This window comes from Manduca sexta, chromosome 17 (assembly GCF_014839805.1).
Source record: "Manduca sexta isolate Smith_Timp_Sample1 chromosome 17, JHU_Msex_v1.0, whole genome shotgun sequence".
Taxonomy (NCBI): domain Eukaryota; kingdom Metazoa; phylum Arthropoda; class Insecta; order Lepidoptera; family Sphingidae; genus Manduca; species Manduca sexta.
In genome coordinates, this window is record NC_051131.1 from 9,644,212 (window position 1) to 9,666,929 (window position 22,718).

Below are 22,718 nucleotides of genomic sequence, written 5' to 3' on the forward strand. Positions count from 1 at the left end.
TCATCTCCGTAGACTAATACACCGTTTCTTATATCCATATGAAAAACCCTTATTAACAATTAAATCCCACATTATCACTTATCTCGATGAAAATAATAGCTTTAACTTATATCAACTCAAATTAAAGTGAAACGCAAACACCTCTCCCACCTCAATTCAAACTTTCATACTTATGTAGTTTCAATACTCGAAGTTGTAAAACTTTCTCTATAATGTTAGCACATTAATTACATACCTTTGTAAATTTCTAAGTATTAATATGTACAGGTTAGGAAGATAAAATGCCATGACCACTTCTGTTTTTATGACATTTGTAGTAGTAGAGAAACAAATGTCTCTATAAATTTTATCAGTAACTATTGATTTTATATCAAATAACATTTCCAATGAACCCTTTGGATTAAATCTAGACTGAAATTGAAAGTTTATGGCTAAATCTAAACATAGGAAAGACATATCATCTATAACCCTGGCAAATCAAACCGCCAATTTCGTAAACGACCAATGGCATTTAACAACAAACGGGACTGGGCTTAATGTGTTCAAAGGACTAATAGGTCACTATATAAAGTTGTATGTAGATTTATGATCAAACCCTTTCGTTAAACAGGTATTAAAGGCGACAGATAACGTTACGCACTCGTTCATACAATTTGGGGTGTTTGCATGAAAGCCTGGGGATGTGTGACCCCTTGCTCAAACCACCCCAGTACGTAAACTGTGGTTTAATTTATGTGAGCGTTTCTAAGAACTTCGATAGAATGGGATGTTAGAATGTCTAATTCTAAACTAGATTTGTTAACGAGAAAATTTATTTCGATCTATCGTGCCTACAAAACTATGAGCATGTTAAGTTAAATTACCATAGTTACTTTTAGTATATAGCCTGTAAGTTAATTCAGATCGCCATCTTAAAAAAAAGCATTACTCGTTTTAAAGGGTAATGTAAAACACGCTGATTGGTAAACGTCCTATCATAACCAACGCTTAGCCAATTATAAACCAAATTTTGATGGCCGAGTGGGCGGTGAAAAGCAATAGGATAGCTCATAATACCTATTATTATCATACGTAAAATGTTTTAATATTAGAGGATGAATAGGCATCTGTCATGCCAGCGAACTTTTAGATTTTCAGAGTAAAGAAATCTGACCAGCTGGTGAATTATTCGACACTGTATAACAGAAGATTCGGATTTCCAACTCCCCTAATGCACAGTAAAATCATATTTAATGAACTCCGCAGCCTTATAACACACAATTCTTAAAAGTATCATGAATGTTCTAACGGCTAACAAGAACAGAGATTTGAGAAAGGAGAAGTTACTTAGTTGTTTGTGGCAAAAAATAATCAAAAATGGAACTTGAGTACTTATATTAAGTGCAAGGTTTTGTGCATGTACGAGCTATAAAACAAATTTAATTATAAAATTTAATATCCTAATGAGAGAAATGCACACTAATTGTGCCCGTGTAAACTTTATTAAGGGAACAAAATTACAAAGTGGACTTTCTGCTAAAACGTTTTAAAACTTTTGTGAGCCAGTCCACAAAAAATGTTTGTAAGCACTTCATTTAGTTGGATATTTAAAATGTTAAATTCTTGGATATTAATAGTTTTATGGTGAAGTAAACAGTCGTTTTAAAGAGTTCGTTATGAAGTTCTTATAGGTACAGTGACGAAGAAATGTTTGTATAAGGGCCATAAATCATAAACATGAAACATTTTTTATTCCCTATAAAATTAAAGTGTTAATTTGCCATGTAATTCTTTTTTAACATGGTTTTTATATGGTCCACATCGAGAACATTTTTTATGATCTTAATGAAGATGTAGCGAAATAAAAGAATACACCTTATTCTCAAGTAGAAACGGTGCTCTCAAGTAACATACAATTAAAAGTAATTGCACTCTGATACAGTACAATTGATCGTGCAGCGTTAATTGCGCTGAGTAAAAAAGTTATTTCTAAAAATACTATAGAACTGTTAAGTTTCCAAGTTTATTTTAAAACTAATGTAGCTTTCAATTTAACTTTCACGGGAAAATTGTCGGATTAAAGCGTTAATTTAGCAGAGGTGTACGGTAGATTCCAGCCCTTGTTTCGTTTTGCACTTACAAAGAGCAATCGATTTTAAAGCTCGCTGGATTGAAAATTATATGAGGAGCCTTAGAGAGCGGGCGGGTGCGGGCGCCGTGTTCGTGAGCCGCCAATGCGCTTGTCTTTCGGTTCAGTGGGCTTTCTTTAAATTGGCGGCGGCTCCGGCGCTGGCCGCTCCGCTTATTGCATCCCCCGCCCGCAGCGGCGCGACGTCCACGATATTGCCTCCATTCGACCTTTAAGCAAATAGAATTTCCAAGTCTGTAAATAAGATAGCGTTATAGGTAAATCTTCGGCATGTCCTCGCGTCGTTTACGGGTAAAAGGTATAAATTCGATTTTTATCGACATACTCGATTACGTCCGTCCCGCAGAGTCTCTGCTCGTCGTGCACGCTTCGGCTAACAAAACTCTTTTGGCGAAATTTGTGCGTGATGAACACCAATCCTTCAGCGCTTGTCAGGAGATTGTCTCATTTCGGCGGGTTCCAGGCGTTCTATTCATATTCATGTGCGGGCTCCGAGGCCGACAAAATATCATACAATGTCGTTTTTATTCTGACGAGTGAACGCCAAGAAAGTTGCGTGCCACGAGTATTTTCATCATGGGGCCTATCAAACAATAACGAGGTCGTCCTTCTTCGGCGGTGCTCCGCCCGATATCGTGGCTTGATCTATTCGGTAACAATCGTGGACGATCTTTTGTATTTTATTATAATACATGTCATTGTTATTTACTCAATCGTTTTTGTATTCATTCTCGTAACGAAATATATTAACTGTCGTCGTATGAAATAAGTATTGATAGATATGGTTATTTAACCGATTACGCTAGGAAGACGATATTATCTGTAATATCAGGGAAATGGTTAGGTTAATGGTCGGCGAGAGGCCGAGAGCTCACATCTGCAGTATCAGCGGGGGCGGTCGGCCCGACTTAAGCCTATTGTCGGCGACACGAAGACGCATCACAAATTCTACCCACGATCTACTCTAAGGTTTATTGTAATTTACAAAACTGACGGAGGTTTTGTTGCTATCATTCCGGTGAACGTTTATTTTGTTACCACACCGCTTTCAGACGAGGGACGAGTTGGCTTTCGGATTAGATTTCTTAAGGATGTACTTGTACACAATGCAATTTTTGTACTCCCCTCGCGTTCAGTTTCATCTACAATACTTTAAAAATGTATTCTTTCACGACTATAATTACATCATTTAACCATATCTCAATTACTAAATTTAAATAGAGGTATAAAAATATGAATTACCACTTTAATATTCAACTCCTGAATGCGGAGGTATGATTATGTGCTTAACAAATTCATCTGCACCCTTTGGTCTCGAATTATTTTCTCTTATTATATATTTCAGAGGACGAAACGTTGCTAATGGCATAAATTGAAGAGCGAGTGCCTGGAAGCAACCACAGGATTCTGCGTATTTGAAATTCAGTTACTTTCAGAGCAGGAAACGACGTAGGAAGGTTTCGGAGCCGATCGCTTGTGGCCCCGCGTTATATTTCTCTATGGTACGGAGATGGATCGTTTTAAAACGAGTGCGAACGTGAATTTTAAATTTTCATCTTATATAAAAATAGTAAATTCACACCACATATAAATATGATTCTTATTTATTTTGCAAGTTGTGTTCGTAAAAGCTTATAGAACGAAAGTCGAAGCGCTTTTGGCTTGGTTACTTTCTCGAAAAATCATGATAATATTTCCAAGTACTACGGGCTAAATTTGCATCTAAAGAAAAATAAAACATTATCGTATTACTTCAGAACTATCACACAATATCATCAAATGTTCCAAATTAAATTACATCCAGTTCGGAATTCATAAATCCATATCAGAATCCCATCGTGGTAACTGCGCTGCCGAATTATAATGCAAACAGAGTGACTATATTGAATAAGCAACACAGCTACGAAGATAGTATGATCCTATTACAAATGCATCGGGCTGTCTGCTCGGATGACAAGAGGGACGTAGCGGGCAAGACGATGCTCTGTATAGCGTCATATCAATCACCATTGCCGTGAAGCAGATCCCTTGGCACTTGGCCTAGATTCGAAATTACACAAATTTACGTAGCGGGCCTAGCCGCCGGCGTTAGCTGGCCCGGGGATTAGGCGGTTGATCGCAGCTTACAGCGGATGCCGGCCTCAATACTACGCTCAACTGATGACTAATCTCTTAGTTTTTTGTCTACTTTGTCAACAAATAAGTTGTTAATACACAAATTATTAAGTAGACAAGTCTTAACTCGTCAATGTTGAAAGCCATCAGAAACTGTCTACTTTGGCGAAAGTTATTGCTAAGTAGGATTTGTTAAGGCCTTCGATTACTGAAATATCATATACTTATTTGCTAAACTTTAATGGCAAATGACGGAACGTCGTATAAAGATAATACCTATTACGGCTATATTATTGTCCCTCTATTAAATGTGTATAACATTCTGTAATCGCAAAGTAAGCACATTTGTTATGAAATTGTTTTTACCATTTCTCGCAGAATCGCTCGTTGTAGCATTAAACACGCGTAATACCCTTTCATTTATAACTCCCGTTGCGGTTCTTGATATAGGCTCGCCCTTAATTCCGACTTAATTAGTGTCACGCAAGTTCCGTAATCCTAGGCTCGGGATCGTACGACCGTTCTTAAAATGGAGATTAGAGCGGCAAATATCTCGAACTACGCTATCCGTTCATAAATCCACTACTTCACTATGGTTGGGGAAAAATTTAATTGGCGAATGGAGTGTTCGGATACGGAAAATCTTGTTAGCAATAACTTTCTACTTAATCTACGTGAAATTCTTTATGGAACCAATTTACCGTCCGCCATTATGTACATCGCAACGTTTAAATAAACGGTACATTTCTGCAAGGAAAATAAACAACGTTTAGAATAAAGTTTATTCGGTAATTCAGCAAGGATTTAAAGAACGTAAAGTATATTTTGTGTTCCATGTCGCAACATGTCGGCACGAAGAGTGAACTGAAACGATGCGGAATGCTAAAAGAAGTAAACATAAACATAGTATTTTGTGTACGGAAGTCCTTCCGCGGTCGCGTACAACGGATGTGCAGGAAAACGCTTGCATACTGAGTAGGCGTGCCTAAAAGACACTGCGGACTTCAGTTTACCTACAGTGGATTACACGAAACTTAAACATACCACCTAAATCTGCGACAAACTGTTGGAACCGAAGCATTTAGCTCGCCGGCTTTACCGCCTGTGTTTCTAACAACGTAAAATTACAACCGAATTCAGAACAGCTTGCCGCTTCACTTTATCCCTTAAATATAAAGCCGGTTCACGAGAACACTTTTTGTCATCACTTTAATTTGAACGTGCGAAATTTTCCACGTCTTGTGACGCATCTCAAAGCACTACGATCCTCCTGATTAATCTTATTAAAATTTTAATCACAGCTTCGCATCGCGAGCGAAAATTATTTCAGGAATGTCCCTCATCGTGTCAGTCGACAAATTAGTTACGGATTTGCTCATGTCTATCAACGCGCGATTTTATTTTTAACGAGACATCAAACATTATCGACGGCCGGAGAGAGGTTGCTCAAGCGGCTGTTTACAAATAAGAAACTTCGAAGAGACGAGTGCGTAATAAATTTTATAACACAGCATCGATTCGTATTCGAACGTAATAATAATATATCGGCTCGAAATATTGGAATGTGTCGGTGCGCTCGGCGCGCATCTGAAAATAGACCCTCATCAAAGACAAGCAGGTTTGCAGCTGTAAATCCATTTCAGTGTGGCTTGTCCGCATTATAAATTGGGACGTACGTTACGTGTTGGTGTGAGCTGTTGTGCGCTGTTTATAAAGAACGTCGAGTCCTGCGACCTGCTCTCTCATCCCGCCTCGCACCGCATTCGTTTGTGTTTTCTATTAACATGTCACGAATACTATTTGGACGGCTAGATGGATGTTCTAATTTGATTCCGCATACGTTTGCTTTATTAGAGTTAAAACTCTCCGAGTTAAATACGTACATAACCATTAGTCTGTCTGCGAATTTGATCAAGCTTGTATTGCAATTGTAAACTGAAATGGATAATCTTATTAGTTCATCGGTTTGTTTACAATATTTATGAATGGCGTGTGTGTTCCACACTGCATACATATATTATAATCAGAGCGATGGCGTATCTATTGTAGTCTGCGCACAATTGCGCGTCACCTGTAATATATTTTTTTATTATTATTATTATTTGCTCGAACAGAGTATAATAATTATATGCCACGTAGAGCCAGAAAGAAATTGAAGGAAGTGATTTTATTCGCTATGTATGACGCTCTCTAACCTTTTATATAAGGAAACATTTTAAGTTGACCACATTTTCCACCAAAATAGTGTTGACATGTATACCTTTTGCAGCATTTTATTACCAAAATACTGTAGGAGGACATTAGCGTCCCATTTTGATTGTGAAGGCGCACAGCGTTGATGGGTCCACTGCTAGTAACAGTCAGTGTAAGCAGGGAGTGTAGATAATCGCTCGAAATTACTCAGTCACCTCTTATGACCCCTCACAGTAAAGCGGTGAACAGATGTGCGACAAAAAAGTAAGGACTATTGGTAAGGTAAAACTTGTCAAGATAATTTGGTTTTAAAGACTTTTATCCATTAGCGCATTTCACCTCATATTTATAAACATCTCAACAAATACATCTCTCCGTCTAACTACACCAAAATCTATTCGGCTATATTTAGCAACCCATAAATATTCGCTTCATGATTCAGTACAAGTTCGTAATTCATTTGCCTCGGCACATATACTAAAATGAATTTATGCCATTGTAATCACTAAAAACGTCACTTATTATCAACAATGTCACTCGGTTGACAAACTACTTGTGTATGATAATTTGAGTCATACCGCATTTGCTGAAACGCGGCGCCAGGGTTCGCTGAACACTCTAGACGACCGCAGTGCATAGATTTGCATTTTACGGTTTTGATACATACAGCGAATATTCAGTGCGGTGTCGGCGTAGGTATCTTTTCAATTCGACGCGGCGGGCGCCGAGTGGCCGCTCAAGGGCGCTTGAGTAGTGGCGCGTGCTCGAGTACCCGCCGCGATGCGCTTGCGCAACACACTACCCCCTTGGCCCTCCGACGCACCCCTCGCCCCGCGCCCTGGCGTTCCCTCTTGTCTCGCTCCCTGCGGCCCTCATCAGGTGCCTCGCACCCCATACCCAGACTCCCATCTCCCCCGTCATTTGAAGGTTATTACAATTAACTGCAACGCTGTACCGGATGTCTAAGTCCCAGTTTGGCTCAAAGTGTGATTATTATTGAAATTAAATGACATGATCAATATTCTAATAATGTTTCGCAAGATATTATATTTATTAGACTGATTTGAAACGTCACGGTACATTTTATTATTATGTTTTATAATTATTTCATTTGTTAGACAGAATAAGAAGCCTTGTTGTCTATTTCAAGGTATTAGAAAATCGGTTTACATTATTAATTTAATAGAGAATTTTCCTATGAAAACTTGACTTAACATAAAATCGGTTTTAAACGTTGAAAACACAGCTGCAATACGATCATTTTTAGCTTCATACATTCAAATCATAATATTCAAATGCATGTCCTTGTTGCGCTACAAATTCCGTACTAAGTTGAAGAATAAATCATGCGTCAAACACACCCGAAGGGGGTAGGGAGGAAATCTGTCGCGCAGGGGCCGGGGGCGCGATGCTTCCGAACCATTCATTCATTCGCGATTCATCACGTCACTACCTCATAGGCTAGGCAATTAGTACTGCCGATTTATTTTCATTATTTCTTTCGTTAATGAAAGTATATTTTGTGCCGCAAAACGAAAATAAGGTAAACATTAATCTTTCTTGTAACTAATCATAAATAATTTGTAAGAAAAACACTTTTTTATGTTCTTGCTAATGAAGTTCTGGATAAGGCGTTGCCAAGGATAGGCTGTCGAATGTTCATCTAAAAGCCATTTCGCATGTTGGTATTTAATAATATAGAAGTTTCTCGTATATTGTCCATTATAAAATTTCAAAGGAGATTACGATCTCGTAATACTAAAATGTGAAATATTCTATATCAGCAAAAGTCGTTTGTGGAAACCGCTAGGAATTTAATGACTTTAATCGTAGCAAAAGTGCAAAAGCTTTCTCAACCACGCACAAATTATCACGTTTTCAGTCATGCTCATATATAAGGATGATGAACATAGTACGCAGGTAATTACTTCGTGTAAAAGTTTATTTCTGCAATGCGCCATTGCCCAATTGGCGAGCGAATTAAAAAATATTACACGTAACCGATATACACGTAAATCGTAAATTCCTTTTTATTTAGCGAGTGTAAACGCGTTAAGTATTTGCGCGTTCCTCGTTTTAATATTTGATATCATCCTTTGATATCACTTTCTGCATGTCTAATTTTAAATTCTATTTGTCATTCATCTCTGTGTAAAGGATATAATTCTACTAATTTGTGACATGTGCGCGGGAGGTACGGCACATTTTCGTAAGTACTTACGTTTTGTATAATTAAACCGTGGGCCAACACAGTTTAAGTTTAATCCTATAGCCTCTTGACACCGCACTCCGACGAGGGGAGCTTATTTTGTTCGTCAACACTATCGACCGATGTGTAGATGAAAACCCTCGCGTCGAACGCCGTGTCACTCGGAATAATACTGTTGTGCGTATGTAAGACGGCTCACTTTCCATCATACTTTTTAGAACAGTCGTTTTGTTTTAGTAGGAATTCGGAAAAATACGGTTACAAGGCATAGAAACTTTAGTCAGACGGCCATCATTCATGGGGATTGCATGTTTTGTAGCGGCTTCCTCATATGCGACACTTGTTTCCGGAGTTTCTGTTTATTTATTGAGTCGAAGGCGAGCCACGCCACTCCGTGACTGTGTGAGATAACTTTGGTCGCTTCGATGAGTAGTTGAGCGATAAGAACGCTTGAGTGGTGCTTCTAGATCCGTCGAGTGCTGTCAAAATAGCTGTGAGTGTTGTATTACATTAAAGTATTTAGTTATTTGTTGGAACAGTCTTAGTACATATCTGAAACTTCCAAAAAATTTATATATGTACAAGGTATTTGCCGTTCCCAGCTGAGAATGTTTTTTAATTCCAAAATTGATATTGGAAATACAATAATTCTTCAGATTTCTTTTGTGTTCAATACACTGAGTTATCACAAAGCAATGCCATTATATTGTATTAATATTTTACGAGAATTCATATTTTATTCTATAAAATCAATTACTTTCTACTTTAGTGGTAAGTCGGCAGTTTCGAGCTTCGAGTTTGGAGTACTTTTATAAGTTTTAATAAGAAACGACGACATAAAATTTCACTTTAACGTATTAACGTACAAAATGTCCGATTGTCCGGCCCGTGGTGTTTTAATGAATGCCCTTGGCAACCTCACGACGGCTTACAGCATTTAGATCCTTATTACGTATTCTCGACATTTGCTTAATGTATGAAAATTTTAAAGAACGAGCTATGTTGATGGTACTCGAAACAAAATAATTGCTACGGTCTCGCGGTCCGGGATTCGGCCTTCGCATTCATTATTCACTTTTTATTTCGCCCACCCCTCGGCTTATAATTTGACTCGAAACATAAAATCAAGTTTTATTTGATTATGCGTAGCGAGAAGAAAAACTCAGAGTATCTTGTATCCTTCACTTTTAATAGGGAGAGGAATCTAACATTATGATTTACTCGGTAAGGTTCATTTTGTTTGTTCCGGCTACAGAACATTATCGCTCAAAAAATATTCTCAGCGATATATTTTACTCGTCGGAAGTGTACTACGAACAATACCGAATTATTTCATCGCTTACATTTAATTCCGAAACTTCATAGTTTTCTTACAGTATTTTGGTGTCTATTTCCGTCATAAGTTACCATCTATCTCCACATTTTCAACAAAGCATCTCCAGTCAATCTCACAATAGCCTAGGGTTGGTACTGCCATAGTTTTTTGCATTTACTAAGAAGGGGGAATAAATGGCAAGGCGTCTCGACGTCTCGCATTCATCCACTCAGTGGGTGCTACTGCATAAAAGAAACCATTCGTAGGTAGGAACATACTACTCCACAAAATACCGAACCCTTTCGTATATGGAGTCATTCTGATGTGTTCCGAATGGCTTTCGATGACGAGTGCACTGAGTCGTTTCACTTTTTAGGCTCCTAAATGCCGCTATTGTTTCGGTAGAGCTCGAGTAAGCGTTTCTGAAGTACCACCCAGCCATCTGGGCGCGTAACAATACGTACGTATAAAATTACTGTTACTTTTTTGCTACATAATTCTGTCGCAGGAGAAAATATTTTTTCGAGATTCATTCTACGCAAGTGACATGACATAAGCAATCAAAAGCCATTACAAAGATTATTTCGTTCCTTTGTAAGGTAATATTTGTATAGAAAGACGTAGCCCTTTGTTCGCGAGGCCGGCACTACTCACGAGTGATAGGGCGTAAAAAGTGAAAGATCCAATACCCGAACCTCTTCGTGCCTACTCCATCCGTTTTCTTCACGCCATTGTACGAATCCTCTTTAAATTTTTCATGGGCTTATCAACGCATCGATCACGCGTTATTTATTCAGCTCACGATGTAATTCTGAGAAGTTTTTTCATTTGCATGCATTCGTGTTTTCGTTATTTACTTGTTTGCGTTATCTTTATCGGATATTGAATGAAGATATACGAATGTTTGGTTGAATTTTTTATCCAATAAACGTATTAAAACGGTTTGTTTTCGGAGTTGAAATATCAATATCATTTCCATCTAAATATCGGGTGTGGATAACGCTCAAATTAACCAGTCTAGGGAGCATCACAAGGAGTTAAAGATTAATGCTGTGCAAGTGTTGGCGAAGCCGAGAAGCAATAACGTTTCGTTAATGTCCTCCATTTAGAACGTACGCGGTTACTGTCTTGCGTCGCCTGACGTCTCAAGCCACAAGCCACTACGTACTTATTTCACGTCGTGTCGGCTGAACTAACGAGACTGGCACCTTAAGCCCTGGAATCACCATTTGCTATTCGCGCGGCCTCTGTATTGTTACAAATGGCACGGATCTGCCCGATGCCGCGCCGTGCAAGGGCTAATGAACTGTGAAGCAGATAAGGCGTGCGGTGCGAGGAGACGGGATCATCCCGTATCTATGTGGAATGCTCACTGCGCTGAAGCGAATGTTAACAATACGGTTATAATGTCCGAGATAACTCCCAGTTCGGTTTGCATTGCAATGTTATGTCTAGAACGTTGAATAACCGATATAACAGCGCCTCCGAATACCTAAAGCGATCCAAAACTATTTCTAAAAATAACAAACATTGAATGAACGACACGAGGCCACATTCTACCTCGTGGGTGTGGAATTAATGAAAAATAGGTACTTCAAAATACGCATTTATTCAGGAAGACAAAGAACAGACAAGCGAGCCGGAGGCTGTGGGCAAACAAAAATGAAATGCAACGTCAGCGTCGGGTGGGGCGACCTTTGTGCCCTCGCGCGCGCGACTCTCCCCCGAAATTCTCTCTGTGTAGAAATTGATTAATATTGTCCCAACCGCGCACCGCTGTAAGTGGTACGTTCACTCTTTCATGCAGCATAAAATTCGTGAAAGAAAATGTTTTCAACTGGATTTCGCAAGCTGTAATTTTCTTTTTTCGAAAAAGCGAAAAAGGTGAGCGACGTTGAGTGGATTTAAAGCAATAAAAAATATCCATTGGAAAGAATTGTACGAGCGCTTACGTCAGATGCATTTATGTGTTTAGTCTTATAGCATCGTCACATTCCGCTACACGAGTGAACACAACGATCAAACAATATGAAACAATGTATGCGTTAAGCGATTCTCATTTACTGGTTAATAATATTTTTAATTAAATGTGCTACTGTTTTGTAATTTAAGTCCGCAATCATGTCTCATGAAAGTACCTATTCTGCTAACCAACAAATCTATAACATTTAATAATATAAATATACTACGACGAATGTTCTTCAGATCGCAAAAACAATTAAAATAAACTCAAATCTAGAGACATTCCAAGTTACGTACATAAAAAATCCAACACAACAGCATGTTGCGATACAACAGTAAACTTTTAAACTATGAAAAACAATTTGTTCCTTATGATATATTCGAAGGTGAAATTTCAGACCCCCAACCACTGCTGTTTATTAATTGGCATTCAACCTGCTGTTCAAAACAAAATATTTTTACGATAGAAATGATTTAATCGACACACCCGCAGCGCTTTTGCGAACGCATCAATTTGGCAAGAGGAATATCGTTGTTTGAAACGTAAAAATTTTAGCGCAGCGGCGTGCACCGCGACCGCGGCACATTATGAATTGAGTTAGAGGAACTCGTGGGAGCGCGTCGTGTAAAGAGACACCGGGCTATGCGTCGAGTCGCGCCAGTAATTGGTGTGTGTAGCTTTTGTCGAGCCGCGACCGTTCAGTGTTTGCCAGCCGCGGTCAAGTTAGACTAAATTAAATTGTTGTATTTTTCGCAACGAAATGACTGCGGAACCAGGTCCAGTTAACGAGAGGGAGGCTAATGTTATTTCTACGGAAATGCACGTTCGCCGAATATTGTACAGAAGTTACTGGAAAATTAACTAAATTCATCCTATTTTCGCGTCACCGAAATAGTTGTTGCGTGTTTTTATTGTGGTCAGTTTCCGCTCTATGTCTGTGTTGTTAACTAACTTGTAATATTCACTGCTCGGTTGATACAAAATAGATGTTGGAAAACTCGTTCTACACCAATCAATGGACATTTAAAGCAATCAACCCTAGGCACCGACCACCCCTCACGACGAGTGTTCCCTCTTATTTATATTAATTTATTCGCAATCACTGAACAGATTCAAAGTAGGTCAATAAAAAAGGTCTTGCTAGTTTCTAGGACTGCCTCGGTAGTTTACTGCGTGCGAGGTACGACCGCTGGTCTGAGGTTCCGGGTTTGAATCTCTGGCGAGAAATTATATTTGGATTTTCTGCTCACTATAACCCTAGAGCTTTGAATTTGTACCCGGTATGACGATAGTCTCGCCCCCTAATACATCATGGGTCGGAACACGTTTGGCGAAAAGTGGAAGCGATGTTTGCATCTGTGCCTGCCCCTTCTAGGATAAAAGCGTGATATGTGTTTTTTTTTTCTAAGTTCTAAATATAATCAGTTCTTAGTTATGATAACCATTAATTCAAGCAATCACAGGTAGCTCGTTCCAATTTAGACCGGTCCAAAAATTGGATATGCGGTGAATAATAATTTTCCCAACGGAATGAACTGCGTTGTCCACATTTAAGGTAATTGCCAGCAGTTTCGGCTGACGTGGCGGCCGGTAAACCTGACACTCGCACCCTGGGGACCACCCTTTACAATCCCATTTATAAATGCCGCTTAGTCAAATTTTTATTTATTTTATCGTACATTATTCCTATACAATTTTAATCTTATTTAATTACGTATCTAAAATTATATTTGCTTGGAATATTTATTATTTATCATAAAAATAATTACAATACTTTACTCTAAAATGGACGAAATGAAGTCCATTTTTTTTACTATTTAAATACGAAAATCTGCTATTAATTTTGTTATAGTACTACATTTTTAACGCGATCTCTTTTCACCTTCCTTTTTACGATCACTTCACAGCGTATCATTTTATACCGAATACGTGGAAATCCCCTAAAATTTTATACGATCATTGGATTCATTGGTTTTACTACTGTTAATATAATTTTCATTTATAACTCAGTTTCAATACACGGTAATATTGTGTATATTGGTACAAAATATTTGGAAATATCGCCTCTTCATGTAGGTTATAATTCATTGTAGCGTATTCCTATACATTTGTTCATAATCATAAAACAAAGTTATTGCAATTTTAGACGTTTATTTTCCCACACGTTTCCAGGGCAACGACCTAGCAGTGAATTAAGATTCTGTTTGTTTTGGCGGACACCCACGGTATGTTTACACTGGGACTTCTAAGAATTTTATTGCCACAGTATTATAATTTTATAGGAAAACTTATCCCATGAATGCAAAAAATCTAATACCTAACAGAATGCAGCACAACCTATACAATATGCATTAGGAATTAACTTAAACATTTTCCTAAAACTAATTTACAAAATAGGCACAAACTTGTACCGCCGAGAAAACGGCAAAAACGCCTTGATTCGATGAGACGACCTGAAGAGGGGGCCGGAAAACGTTGTCACACTCGAGATTTACAGGGAAAGAGGCGAGGGCAGGGGAGGCGGGAGCGACGCGCCAGGGGAGCTCCACTTGGACACGTACCGGCATCTTCCGTACGCCATGCCATTTATTCATCATTTACGTATATTTGAGTGTGATTTTCCCAGGGATCGTCCGAGAACTCCAGCCCTTCGTACTCACTTACATTAGTTACATTTGATGTTACCGAATCTTGTTTTATTCAATTTCCACAGAGCTATTATCTTTCGCCACTCATAGTAATAGGGATTCCTTTCTGGGACGTAATAATATTTGTTGCGTTGCTAGCGCCTGAAAGGTTTAATATATTGTTCACATAATCTTATAATGGTCGGGCATTTTGTGGAAATATAAAATGAGTGCTTTGTACGTGTTAAAACCAGTCACGAATATTATAATTTCCAATATGGATTTGATATACGGAATATATGTTACAAAAACGAAAACTACATTTGAATCATGTATTAAGAAATGACAATAAAAATCACGTCGTATAAACAACCTTCTCCTTTTTTTGAAGTCGGTTGAAATATACACAAAGATCGCCATATTGAGAATAATTGGTATAAATGAAATGTGGAATAAACTCAAATATCCAGTAGTCCTAAACACCGCAACCACTATTTTAATAAATGAATCACGTTTTTGCCAGCTTTCATATTCGCCGACTAATTTCGTTTGTAGTAATATGCACATTTATTATGTAGACACAGCCCGTACGCATTAATATTCAAACTTTAGAGGATCAACTTTACCACCTGACAAAATTCTATCAGCCGTTCCGAGTAAACTCTAACAATACATGGAAATTGAGTCCATATTCCATAAGCCACTGGCGAGTTTAAAAACGGCCGCATAACAGCTCCCGAGGGGTTAATTGTTTGACTTTTGTCGTTAACTTTACCGGTCAGATGATACGCAAATGCTGGCCGAGGTACAAACCCTTTCGCCTGCTCATCCGCTAGATAAATAATGACAATATCAAGTCTCGCTGACACGCATCTCGTTATATAAAATCCAAACCCTGACGGCCATTGTTGGTTGCATTTTTCCCTTAATTATAACGCGCATAAATATTCAAGAAAGCAAACCGCCTTTGAGACACCGCGTTATTGACATTTTAATTAAATCTTCACTTAAACGTTGTACGCTTTGATTGTTAGAATATGCATTGAATTTATAGATAACGTTCAAATTTTACGATCATATTCATTCAGTTTTATGAACAGGATTTGACAATAATGTCCTTAGGCGACGGTTCTGTGAGTAAATCTGACAAGGTTTAGGCGAATAATTCCAGACCAACTTAACTCACTGTTTTAGTGAATTCAGACTTCGGTCCAACATTACCGGTGGACTGTATTATTCTATAGTCATTTTGTATTATGCTCTTCGTAGAAATATTCCTTAGTAACCTCTGTGGGAGGATTGCATAATATATTAAGTGTAATTATTTTAACATTTCGCTCTCCCGCCTGCGTTGCCTTCACATCGCTTCCAATTGTTTTTACGTTACTATTTAATATCTCGCTAATTTCAGTAAGAACATCTACAAAGAATTCTATATTATAACAATTTATACAGTCTATCTAATACGTTTATGATTTATCGAAACATACACAAACTATTGCACATCATATTTGGATTACAAATTATAATTATGTTTTTCATCGGATACATTTCAAACTCATTATTGTAGTTTAAAATATTAATTATTTATTAACATATAATATGTCTTGTTACAGATGGTTACCAGAACAAAGAAAATCTTCGTTGGTGGGCTATCGGCCCCCACGACGCTGGAAGACGTTAAGAATTACTTCGAACAGTTTGGACCGGTGAGTACAAGTACTTAATTAGATTCCGCATCTCAAGTATGGGTTGCTAAATTGTGTGGAGCTTGAATCAGTCGCACCGCGTATTATTCGCAACGTGTCCGTGACGAGAGCTCAAAGTTGCGCGACGCCAACTTCGTTCGCCAGATTTAATTTACATATAACTTTTTGGAAAACTGTACTGAATTTGCGCTGTCATGTCTCATTTGTTATTAGGCAACGCTAATTTTACCCGCTGCTAAATCATTTCGTGCACATAATAATTAAACACGTTACCCACAAAATTTGGCGCGTCGGTCAAACTTGCAAACTGTGTTATTGTGACTGTGCTCTCGCTTTGCTTACTTGCTCTAATGGAAATTCATAATATAGCAGTTTAGTGGCCGTTCCAAACCGATTATTGTTTTGCCCCGACATTTTTATGGCAAACGAAACGGTTGTACCTTTGTATAACACGAAATTGAATCAATAAAATAAACCTTATTTTAACGGACATTAAACGACAGGGTCGAGATTAAAATCAAGGAAACAATTTCTTTGTCCGTTATTGTCTCAGGTCGATATTGAATAAGACTGTCGTCTTAGCACCAATCTATCGTTTCGATTGTTAGATGCCGACAGAGGAAAAGAAACCTTGGCGGCGGCAGTTAAAGTGAATATTCGCTGGGCGGACAGGCATGCCTGTAGGTCTGCGATAACTCGCTCTTTGTCTGGTGGTCGCGACTCAGCGCAGGTGTCTATCTACAAAAGTTTCGTCGTAATTAGCCCCCGTATCTAGCGTGGATGCGGACTGAGGAACTTTTCAGAATTCAACATTGACTACAGCCGGGGAGTCATTGTGCCAGCTCTCAAAGTAATCGGAGCCCGACAGCCGCCCGCGACGATCAAAACCTTCATTACCTATTATGAGAGTTTAGAATAAAGCCAACGAGTTTTTAGGAGTGAATGTGATTGATGCTGAGCGAAGGAAATATCCCGAGAGAGATAAAAGGAATTTAATGAAGAGTCTTTAAGAATAATGATTAAGGAAATGGTTATTCCTTTTGGTCCGCAGCCTAATGATGGGGTCTTTGAATTACTTTTTTTGTCTACAAAATATTATGTAACAGCAATTATTCTAATTAAATATACGATTTAGAGTATCCAAATTACTCGACAAAAAATTTGACGTATTGGAGAATACGTCACGTATTTTGCTTTCATGTAAAGATGTTAAAATTTCATGAGGTAATGGCTTTGTCGTGTTACAATGTTACTTCTATCGAATAAGTAGGAAAAAGACGATAAAAGTATTCTATTATTTAAAGAACCTTTTTGTAGAACAGTACTTACTTGCATAAGTACTATTTATTTACCGTATTTCAGCGTCGTAATATATTCCGATTGTTTCCTACAGTCGCGAAGACACTATTTCACTTGAATTATAAACGAACTTAAAAACATTCTCTTGATGTAGATATCGAGTGAAATCTTTATTGCGAAATTAAACGGCGCTTACCATACTTAACATATATATACATTATCTGGGAGTAAATGTATTACACAGCATTATAATATTCAAAGCACACAGAGAATTCTGATTACAAATTAATTCAATAACATTGAAGCTGTGCACTGTGCTCCCGATCCGGCAACATTTCGTAAGGGTGTCACATTTTGAGCAAGTTTAATTAACAATCTAGTCGCTTTTGTAGGTGCCTTCATTAGTGTATTTGTGGATAAACATCGCGCAAACTCGGCGCAATTCGCAGTGGGTGCGTGTGCGTGAGTGCCGATCGTCGAACACAAGTTCAGATCTCGCACCCTAGCCGAGAGTCACGTGCCTTAGCATTCACGACGCGCTATTCAACTGATGTGTGGGTGCAGTCTCTGATATCTCGATACCGGCTCTTCCTACGTGCGAGCTTTTCGAATGCAAACTGTCTTAGAATATGAAATGAGCCACTTAAATACCGTACACAATAAACGCCCACCTAAAGCCCAAGCGGCTGGGACGCGTGCACGCAACGCGGTATGAAACCCCGCCGTTCCGGGGATTGGGGAAGTTTCGACCCCGGTAACGATTTCCTTCAGATAATGGTGAATTTTCTGATGGAAGCTGCTCGACGCTTTCCCAGGATTCAGTGATCGTCGGATTTATAGCCCGGCGAAATATGCAAATTTATCACGACACACTTTTCTTATGTAGTTGACGCGTTGGACTTCTTATTCGAGCATTTCTTCAAGACTTTTTAAGTGCAACAGTTGCGCCGTGAATTATCGAGATAACGTGCTTCCTGCACGAATGTGGCAAAAAATAACAGATTGCACTTAATTTTATGGCCAGGAAACTCTTAAGCTTAAACAAACACGTACGCCAAATTAATTTCGCTCATAGATTTTGCGAAACGATTTTTAAAGTGAAGGTAATTTGCCAAATCCGGTTGGCCATAAAATTCCGTTCAAGTTATTATCTTTAAATATGTGTGTTCTTTGTAGTAGTTAAAGAGAAAGCTACAGGAAATTATATTTGATTTATTAATCTCTACTCATTTTGAATATTTTATAAAACATTGTCTACGAAAATAATGATTCGTTGTTTGCTTAAATGAAATATATTTGGCTATGCTTATTTTATTTAGATTTCATGCCGTTTCCTGAGGGTGCCGAGACGTTTCCATCCTCAAATTAATTTCAAATTGAAGTCGCGTTGAACAACAGCGAAATTTAAATCAAGAATACAAACCTCCTATATAATATGTAAATCGCCGTGGATTTCACTTGAAAGTCAAAGCTGGCCCCGAAATGCTGACTTAAAAATTAATTAGCCGAACGACCGGTGTAATCGTTAGACCCAGTGCCGATTAAGAGCAATCTACGCAATTCGTTTTAGCCAATCTTTACCCCAACAGATTGTATTAAGGTGGAGTTTTCGGCAACTGCAAATGTGACTTGCGCCCTTTTCGACTCGTCGCGTAATCTCTATCTGCCAATCTTTTCTTCCAATCAACAGACACACTTAACATAGAAAACTCTGCAATGGACGGGCTTTTCAATACATTTTTTGGGTCTTAAAAAAGTATACCATCCTATATGGCGTAGAATATGATTTTATTTTAAGTGAAACGGACAATAAATTACTTACTATTTTTTTGTCAAAATATTTAAGTAAGCTACCCTCAAATGTCCATAATTAATTTATTAGTTTCTTGCAATTTGATGGTTTCACTGATTCGAGAGTTGCCGGCTGCTAACATCAAAGTTTCCGGACCAATATAAAGTTAGCGCGCGCGTTCGCTAAGCGTCGCACGCACAAGAGGGTGTCTTTGAGGAAGTTCCGTTGCATGCTTGATTCGCTATTGTTTTAGCCGCCGAGCGAGACCAAACTCTGACCGTCGCCGCACCGCCGATAACTTGTACGCAAGTGTGTTGCCTCCTGATGCAACTTGCACGATTACTTGATATTATCTCAACATACGCTCTTAACTTTGTATCGGCCATCGACAAGTTCCCTTGAAGTCCCGACTGCGACTGTTGCCTGGAATTCACAGAGTTGCATATGGTCGGGGAAATGGCTTTGCGGGATTGCTTTCAAATGTTCCGATTTAACTTGGTTTCATTAGTTGGTGATTCAAATACCGGCAGCTATTAGATATTTCACGAAACAGTTTCCACTAAACGAGAACAGCGTTAATAGCTCACTAATGGAATAATATTCTTTAATGTCGTTTCGTTGTATTGGCGAAAAATCTACTTCGGTATCTGACCAAAGCAAACATTCCAAAAGCGATAGTCAACTTTGATGGGTTCGCTTACTGTATAAACATCGTTTAATGTCAACAGCACTCGAACTGTAACTGAGGCGGGTCCGGAATTCGGGCTCGACCACACGATAGGTAGCTACGATATCATCGGAGGCCGTATATCAATCAGTTGTTACAACGCTCCACGATTGTCGTTTATCTTCGGAGCCGCTCGGAACTGTCTGTCCAGATTCGTGCATTGTTCCGACATTAGCCACGGCTGCCGAAACGGTGGATGTCTGAAATGCCTGTGCAGGAGCGGCGCGCGGCGTGCCCGTCGCTGCGGGCGCATCGAGCGTCCGATAGAGTTTCCAATTTCCTGACTTAAATTGCTCTAATTTGCTTATACGCTGACGGGTGATCGAAGGCTGCTAAAACCCAGCCACCGGCGACAGCCGAATTACTGCTTGTAATTTGCCTACCTGTGTAACAATTAGGTAAAATGGAAATTATTTTGTGTTAGACTACGCAAAACTTCCTAATTCTTTGTAGTTCTTAAGAATTCTTCTTAAAAAAATATTAGTATTTTATAATTTCTTTCACGTGTAAAATATAAAATTATAATATATCTAAATTATGAAAGGTACTAAAAATAAACACACAAATTTATTTCACTATTCAATTTAAAAGATTGGACATGTAAAATTTATAAACATTTAAATTGCAATACATTACCTGAATGTTGGGACAGTAAGCATTTTAGTTAAATTTTTCAATCAGGCCACAGCACGGTTAATATATAACGTTAATGGCGACCTAATTGAGCTTTTATTACAACCTATTACAATCTTAAAAGTGCGTTTTCAGCGCCATACTACCCGTTATTGGCACTTAAATTTAATATTAACCAAATTAATTCAATAAAATTAACTTTATTTAGCTTTTGATGTGTATTTTTTTATAATACCTAACAGTATTAAACATTCATTAATTATTGAGGAAAATTTTCTTAATTGCGATACCATTTAACTCATTTTCGTAAAAGGAAAAATAAGGCATAACTATAAAATCATTGTTCAAACAACGCTTAGAAAAAAATCCTTTTATCTTTGACATTACAGTCCTATATACATTGAACACATACAAACATAATCTGATTATTTCGCAAATAGATGGCGCTTTTCACAATTTATCTCAACTTTATTTAATACCGTTACATAAAAATCCTTAAAAGATATAACAATATAACCAAATTACGGTAAATTTGTGCCTTGAAGTGGAACGACGCTCGAGCACCGATAGTTTAGTCTAATGAGGAAGTAATTGCGCTCTTTAACTGTATTACAAAACCAAATTTTAAAGAACTCTTTTAAATGTTTCAAATTTATGTCAAATTTTCTATAAATATATCACTTAATTTTTTTCCAGGTGGATTAACTGAATATGATTTCATTAAACTTATTTATTTTGTTTTAATAAATTATGAAGCAGTTATAAATAAATCGCTTTACAAACAATACCATCGACATTTTTACTACAATAATCATGAATCATAATAATGTAGATAATACGTCAATTCTTTATAGCATTTAATATCTTCATGAAATATAAAATTGTAAACCAATCTCACATCGAATTGGCCCGAAAAAATAGCGACTTAAATCCGATATTCGAAACGATTTATCTTATTTATTCTGTTGTATTTATTAATAATTTATAAAGAAAAGAATTGGAAACTTAATATCTACGCATCACCTAACACATTCGTTATCCTGTCGAGACGATCTGATGGATACGCGAAAATATTTGCAATGCAAATAGTAGAAAAATGTCTCCGATTTTCGTGAAATAAAAACGGGAACAATGATGTAATAGTTTTCTCGACGTGAGGGGAGGCAGGGGCAAGCGTACCACCCCGGGCGGACGATTTGTATTAGCCGTCTAGTAGGCACTGTAATTGTCGACGCCGGAGGCCAACATCGTGCACTCAAACACGTTAGAAGGGCAAATCCGAAAAAAGTAATGAGAAACGTTCAATTGATAGCTATTTTTATTGTCTGCTTTAATCTCGACGATTTGTTAGGCCGAAACAATCGTTGAATTTGGATTTAGGCCATGGTGAACAAACGTCTTAGATTGTAAATTGAAGTTCATTTTGGAGAGGTCTCTTTGTGTACGTTCTTTGTAGATTTTGTTTTATAAGATACTCACTATTTATCACGAAATAGTCTAAAATCTAGAACAGAATTTGTGTAAAACATTACAATTGTGTCATCTATTTCCCAATACTCCCTTATTTTACATTATTTCGCAATAAAGCTTCACAGTTTCCACGCGGCTGTAGATCAGGGCTAGTTCCGAACTCTATGACAAATTAAGTGTCAAACGTATAAAAACATGGCCGTAGGCAGAAATGGAAAATAAACTCAATTGAAACGATATAAATACGATTCACGCGTCAACTGCTTGATCGTGTTACATTGTTCGGCCTGATGGGGCGATATGCGCCGATCATTTGCGAAAAAAGTTTAAATGAGAAACAACGGAAATGTTCAAGTTATTGCGATTATGCAGCGATGGGCGAGTTTATAATAGTTGGAATGAGGTAATTTTCACGTGATTTGTTGTGGATAAAATATTGTCACTTTATAACAGAGTTGGTTATGAAACGATAGCACCGGATTAATCTCCAATCTAGGATTAGTACAAATTTCTTTCAGACCTGAGTTCTCAATAATAA

At 38.0% G+C, this 22,718-nt stretch overlaps 1 protein-coding gene across 5 annotated transcripts in view; it reads left to right on the top strand.

Moving 5' to 3' along the window:
• LOC115448475 (RNA-binding protein Musashi homolog Rbp6) overlaps positions 1–22,718 on the top strand; it is a 476,181-nt gene that overhangs the window by 296,030 nt on the left and 157,433 nt on the right. For all 5 annotated transcript variants that reach the window (XM_037439533.1, XM_037439531.1, XM_037439532.1 and 2 more), the window contains one exon: positions 16,167–16,259. In XM_037439533.1, coding sequence (XP_037295430.1) covers positions 16,167–16,259 — 93 coding nt within the window. The remainder of the gene's footprint in view (positions 1–16,166; positions 16,260–22,718) is intronic.